The sequence below is a fragment of the Nerophis lumbriciformis genome, linkage group LG10 (genome assembly GCF_033978685.3).
Source record: "Nerophis lumbriciformis linkage group LG10, RoL_Nlum_v2.1, whole genome shotgun sequence".
Lineage (NCBI taxonomy): Eukaryota > Metazoa > Chordata > Actinopteri > Syngnathiformes > Syngnathidae > Nerophis > Nerophis lumbriciformis.
In genome coordinates this window covers 37,796,725-37,803,750 of record NC_084557.2, presented here as the reverse complement: position 1 = coordinate 37,803,750, position 7,026 = coordinate 37,796,725, and the positions used below count along the sequence as shown (strand labels likewise).

At 33.6% G+C, this 7,026-nt stretch overlaps 1 protein-coding gene across 1 annotated transcript in view; it reads left to right on the top strand.

The window, feature by feature from the left end:
* The first annotated feature begins 972 nt into the window (after positions 1-972).
* LOC133612100 (paired box protein Pax-6-like) overlaps positions 973-7,026 on the top strand; it is a 74,958-nt gene continuing 68,904 nt past the window's right edge. The window contains exons 1-2 of the mRNA XM_061969268.1: positions 973-985; positions 5,107-5,160. Coding sequence (XP_061825252.1) covers positions 973-985; positions 5,107-5,160 — 67 coding nt within the window. The remainder of the gene's footprint in view (positions 986-5,106; positions 5,161-7,026) is intronic.

Here is a 7,026-nt window from a genome sequence, read left to right as displayed (position 1 = left end):
ATCTTGTATAGCCAATCTTGTGCTAACAAGTTCAATTTCAACCCATATTCTCTCTTGTGCACACACGTCTTTTTCTCTCAAACACACTTCCTCATTCTCAGGCAATTATCTTTCTAGCATGGTGTGTGTGAACATGAGAATTCTGAACATCAATAACACATGACCATACACATTAACACTAGCATGTCATTGACTTACACACTGGTTATTTAACAGTTTTGTTTATTTTGAATTACATTATAGCACTCTCCACGACTCGTTCAGAAGTTGCACAGTCCATCTTCACAAACACATTTTCCTGTGGTTTATGAGTAAAACGTCCATTGAAAGTAAACTGATGATTCTGAAAGATTAGTTCCAGTGTAGACAAATATGATAATGTTGTGGTTGTCATCACTCATCACAAGAAGGTAAATATCTAGTCATCGACAGTTGCGGTTGCTCCTTCTAGAGACACTGCCCCTTAGTGTTTTGGAAAAGAATTACAAGCCTGGCGCCACCCTGCCACAGAATAACTATAAATGAAACAAGACACAGTCAGAGGGGACACAAGCTAGGTGATGAGAGAGTATATTCCAGCTTTAACTCCCCACTACCATTTTGTATACTTGACTTGTTTTCAACATTTGTTTACAGAGGAAAGTCCCGTTGAGATTACAAAAGTATTTTCCAAGGGAGTCCTGCAACAAACATTCATACAGTGTGGTGGGTGAAGTTTCTTGTCCAAAGACACGATTGCAGTGACTACCATCAAGCCACGCCACCCCTCTCTGTACCAGCAGAGTGCTTTCTGTAGGAAACCTCCATAGCCCTCCTCCTGTTCCCTCCCACTGCACCTCCTGTCTCCTCCCTCCATCAGCTCTGTGTGTCTCTGCACTTGTCTCTTCAGTCAAGGAGAAAGTAATTGTAGGAAAGAATAGAAGAAAGAAGCAGTTGGAAAACTAAACGAAACATAAGTTCTCTTCTTACAGAATGCCACAAAAAGGTAGGCCCACTTTATTTTCATTCTGTCCCTTTCACCTCTCTTAAAAGTTGTGTTTGTAAATGCTTGAAAGTCATTTTAACACCACACAATGTTTCTGTTTCAATCTTCAAACAATAGATGTTTATGAACACGGTCTCCTCTCTATTTCATTTTATCACTTTTTACTTGGATATTTTTGATGTGTATAAAACGTGTCTGTCAAGGGGATAAATATATCAAAACTTAATGGCTTTGGATATTCAGAAGACCAAAAGTTAATGATTTTTTTTTTTATTGCGAGTGGCAAAATATTAACACTTTGTTGGTACAGCGTCTAACCAAATACTTCTAAAGCTATCTTATCTTACTTTGCTAATTGTTGTACTGCACAATATCACGATATTGACTTTGTATATTTCTATGTTTCTCGACAACAAATCTGATAATCCTCAATTAATATTGTTATTATTATTATCATTATTATCATTACTGATTTTGGATGTTTACCAACTGTTACTGATTAACCCTTAATCATAAGCGATAGAACATGCTTTTTTCCAATTTATTCTCGAATTATATGTTTTTATACATTGTATCCACAATGCCATATATATATATATATGGGTGAATATACATTATTATTACACTGTAAACAATACCAATATTTAACAGTATTTTTTACACTAAAATGCTCTAATCAAAATATACTGTAACATCAAAAAAATGACTGTAAAAGTTGCAATACACTTTCACAATTCAATTAGCTGTTATTTCAAAGTATAATACTGTAATCATAGTCTTCTGTAACTTCACAGCAAATTGCAGTGAAGATATTTCACAGTAAATTACTGTAGATGCTACTGTGAAAGTGATGCAATCATTAGCCAACACTTTGCTATGAATTTACAGTGAATTTACAGTGTACATTACCATATATCATTCTTTTATGTGTTGACGAATCGGCTATATCCAATTCTTTTTTTGAGTCTATATAGGTTAAAAGAGACGTATATCCCTTAGTGCAAAATTTGCAGACAACAAGAGGTTTTTTTTGTTTGTTTTTTTAAATGACACCCTAATTTTCTACAAATACAAGTACAATTTGTTGAAATGTAAAAATGCAAACACATTCTTTGATTGGTATAAACCCTCCTGGAAAATATTTGGACACTCCTGCCTTTTTGGTCAAATGTAAGGGCATTCACATCATTAAATTAAACACACGGTAATATGATTTATAGAATTATGGCAAAGTGATTTAATCCAGGCTCTTTTGTTTATCTAACAACATGGGTTTTGATAAACATGTTGATAATTGATGATATTGACCGTCCAATTAAGTTGGGTTAAATAACGACATAATTAAGCAAATTAACCGCACTATTAATCAGGTCAAAATTAATTTATCCCAGATGTAAACGTGTGAATTTAGAAGTAGTGGAAATATGTTCTAATGAAGCACATTAGATCTAAATAAAATAGAATATGGGCAACATGTGATTGATTTCAGGAGTTCAATTCAGCCCTAAAAGACAATTTTAAGGCTCAGGAATTCTTTGTAGTGTAAACTAATACAATAATTAACTTTTGGACATTTTTTTCACATTTTAAAGGATAGTGAACTTGGTGGTTTTGTTAGCTATGAACTATAATCATATACATTAAGAATACGTGAATGGAATACTTCATGAGAGTAAGAGTTTCACTTTTTGAATTGAAATACTAAAATAAACTTTTTTTTCAGACATAAATGTCGCATCTTTCATTAACACCTTATTTCTTTTGCATTCAGTAATTAAAATATACTTAATTACGTTGCAGACACTTGGGGACTGGATAACATTTCAACAATATCCTCTTTTTTTTACCATTTGATGCCATAAAATTACCATATATTTTTATTTTGTATGAACCCATGAAGCTTGATACATTGTTTGCATTATACAGGGGGTTTCTAAAGTACCTCTTTTGGCACAAACGTGCATATATATACAGGTCAATGTTGTTTTACTAATTTATAAGTTCATGTTATATAGAATATAAGTAAACATTTTCTTCATTTAATGTATTTATTTTAATGTACTTTAATATGTGTGTTATTTTTTGTTGAATGTATTTTTTCCACGATAGCCCATTCATTGTTTTGCATTACTTCATTAGTTATTTTTTAGAACGTATATATGTGCAGATTTTAGGGACATCCTGCATATTTATGTTTTATTGTAAAACGTGTACAGCGGTATACTCTTGCTTAATTAGCCTTCTCGCTTCTTCAACATAAATATAAAAAATATGTGTGAACCGCAATGAAAGCTTTTATTGATTTATTTTTTAAACACTAACCGTTATTATTATTTGTAAATAATTATAGTGTCATTTATGGGCATTATTTAGGTAAGGATAAAAAATGGTCTTCGTTTCTTTTTGTCATTAGTAATTTTCTTTAAGTCAGTTTTGGGCTCCCCGGCGCGGGTTTGTGCGGCGTTTTTTTTTTTTTTTTTTTCTGGGTTTTTTACGAGCCACAACTAACGAGGCACCGACACCGAAATCCTGCGAAAGCACAAAGAAAAAGGCCAGCGGGTGGATGCGATCTTTGTGTTCGTACACAGGCTGAAGGTGTTGTAGTCGTAGCGGGGACAAGGTGCCTCATAGACGGCCTGGCTCTTTGTACGTGCAGACCTCCTCCCTCGTCATTATTATGCACTTCCTTCAAGACAAGAAAATTAGAAGCTTTCAAATCTTTCAAAGTTATTCTTAAGCCAAGCAGGACTATTTGGTATTCATCAATACCTTCTCTAATAATCAGTCAACCGAACTATCTGTTGAAATAGTCAGTATTACTTTCACTTTCATTATTCATGTTGGTCGTCTTAATTCAGCTTCAACACGCATTAACGTGTTTTTATTTTTTATTTTTGATGCAGTCAGAAATTAAGAACATGTTTAGGCTTGATGTCAAAACATTAAAATAAATAACTGTAAATGAATAGCCATTTTCTAGGTATTCTGTCATTTATTATTGCTATCCTATTAATCTATGATCTTTAGACACCTTATTTACTGATATTTTAAAATGTTCTATTTGAATGGATGGATGGATAAGCTTTATTATGTATTGTTTTTATTTATTCCTATTTTGTGTACAACAAAACACAAATGTGGAAAACCTAGCACACTTCCCTTCCAATGAAAATACCATTCCTCTATACCGCAAAAACTCACTCAGTTAATTAATAGTCATTAATAGTAAAAACAACTGTAATAATATTTGCCATATCGCTCTGCTGCACTACTTACAAAGTGTGAGTTCAGGTTAAAGGTATTTTTATGGTTGTCGTTCATACATTGCATAAACAAAATTACACAAGTAATAAAAATAGTAATAATTTAAAAAAGTAAGAACAAGTAAGAAAGTAAAATTTACAGTGGTTTTTACACCAAATTACTGAAAATGTAATATTATTATTCTACTGTAAACATCTGACGATTGAGCTGCCAGTAATACTTATTTTACAGTGTACATAATTTGATTATCATATTATTATGATGATTATCATTATTCTAAAAATGTACAATCATTGTATTACTAATATTATTATTATTATTATTATTATTATTATTATTATTATATTGGGGTGAAAATATGCAACTACTCATTTTCTTAAAATATGGTTTGTTCGCTAATACTGTTTTACCTAAAGTATTTCTTACGACAGAACCCGCAAAATGGCTGTCATTCTGAGTAGGCCGGGGTTAAAGTTCAAATTTCAGATTGTTAGTTATCATCTTCCACTCCACATGACCAACACATCGTGTTCTAAAGCAGGGGGTCTCAACTTTTTCCACAAAAGGCCACATACGCTTTTACATGTTTTGTAAATATAAAGTGCCAAAAAAAAGTAAATCCAATAATTGTTGACAGATACTAAGTCTATGTTACTGTCAAAAATCTAATGTGTAATGTAGCATACAACATGTGTCTTAATTATGCCAAAAGCCAAAATGCCCCCGTGGGGACATATTTTTGAAAGCCCTGTACCACAGTTTGACATCCTTTTACAAGCCTCGGTATCCAGTGGGGGTTGTATTTGTGTTCATGTGTTCACATAACGTAACCAAAGATGATTACTGTTTTTGTGCAGATTACAGAAGTCAAACGAGCTGGGAGAGCGGTGTGGCCTCAATGATGCAAAACAGTGAGTTTATTGATATTTTATTGCTAATATTTTATCTGTGATTTCAACTGATGTGGTTTCTGATATGGAAACCTTAAATTCTCAATTCACAGTTTAAAACAGAAGTCTTCAACAGGGGGCGGGCAACCTCTAGGGAGTCTGCAGAGGTACTTTTGATTAGACTTTTTTTATGTTTTATATTCCTCCTGCAATTTATCCACAAAATATAAATGCATTTAAATACACATCTAACCTTGCAGGTTTAAAATTAAAATGTAATATAAAAATATATTTTTAAAATTGCGTTAGTATTTTAGCTAGCAATTAGCGCTCTTGTTGCCAGCTAACAAATAGTGGCACTGGATGCCATCTAAACAGTTAGAGCTCTTGTAGACAACTAACATTTTGCTCTGTAGTTGCCAGCTAGCAATAAGCCCTTTTTTTGCCAGCTAGCAATTAGCCCTCTAGTTGTCAGCTAACAAGTAACACCTTAGTTGTTATCTAGCAATTAACAGTGCTAGCTGCCAGCTAGCAATTAGCACTCTTGTTGCTAGTGAGCAATTAGCGCTTTACTTGCCAGCTAACAATTAGCACTCTAGTTGCCAGCGAGCAATTTGCACTCTTGTTGCCAGCCCGAAATTAGCACTCTAGTTGCCAGCTATCTACTAGCGTTCTTGTTCTCAGCTAGCAATTAGTGCTCTATTGCTTATATAAGAACTTAAAATGTAGAAGTTGGGGAGGAATTTCATTTTGTTTGACTGTTAACAGTCAGGTAAATATGTTTACTTTAAATATGTTCAGTTTTATTGATTTCCATTCATGTAAAGATCAAGTTTGTTAAAGGGGAAGTGCACTTTTTGGGGAATCGTTCACGATCATTATGAAAGACATGACGACGGAAGTATTTCTTTAATGTTATTTAAATATTAGATAAATGCGATCAAAAGTCCGCTTACACAATGGAGCGTAAGGGATCCGCTCTATTCTGCCTATAAAGCCCTTGAAACATTTAAACACATCCAGTAAGGTTGTATATACATACTGTAAGTATATATGTAATATAGTAACAGGCACATGTATAAAAATATGTAATATTTACATATTTTGAACATATTAAGCATAAGCAGCGCATTAATTTCTAGAACGCCTCACGACATATGCTTTTTTTCCCCAACAACATAACTGATTACTGCTCATGAAAGCCAACAAACCTAATAAAACATAATTTACTGTACAAGGTCTGCTGTCATTAGGAATGTCGACTAATAGAAACTTGTTATATTCCTGTTCAGATGAAGAATGACTCATAATCCTTGTGAAGAAAAGGGAGGTGGAGCCAAACGTCTTTTTGTGTCGTTTTCGCCATTACTGTGTTTAAATTGACTGTCAAAATCTACCAACTTGTTGGAATTTGCTCAGCCTTCTTCTATACAGGTGAGATGCATGATTTATGATCTACAAATCCCGTTTCCATATGAGTTGGGAAATTGTGTTAGATGTAAATATAAACGGAATACAATGATTTGCAAATCATTTTCAACCCAAAGACAACATATTTGATGTTCAAACTGATAAACTTTTTTTTTTGTGCAAATAATCATTAACTTTAGAATTTGATGCCAGCAACACGTGACAAAGAAGTTGGGAAAGGTGGCAATAAATACTGATAAAGTTGAGGAATGCTCATCGAACACTTATTTGGAACATCCCACAGGTGAACAGGCAAATTGAGAACAGGTGAGGGCCATGATTGGGTATAAAAGTAGATTCCATGAAATGCCCAGTCATTCACAAACAAGTTTGGGGCGAGAGTCACCACTTTGTCAACAAATGCGTGAGCAAATTGTTGAACAGTTTAAGAAAAACCTTTCTCAACCAGCTATTGCA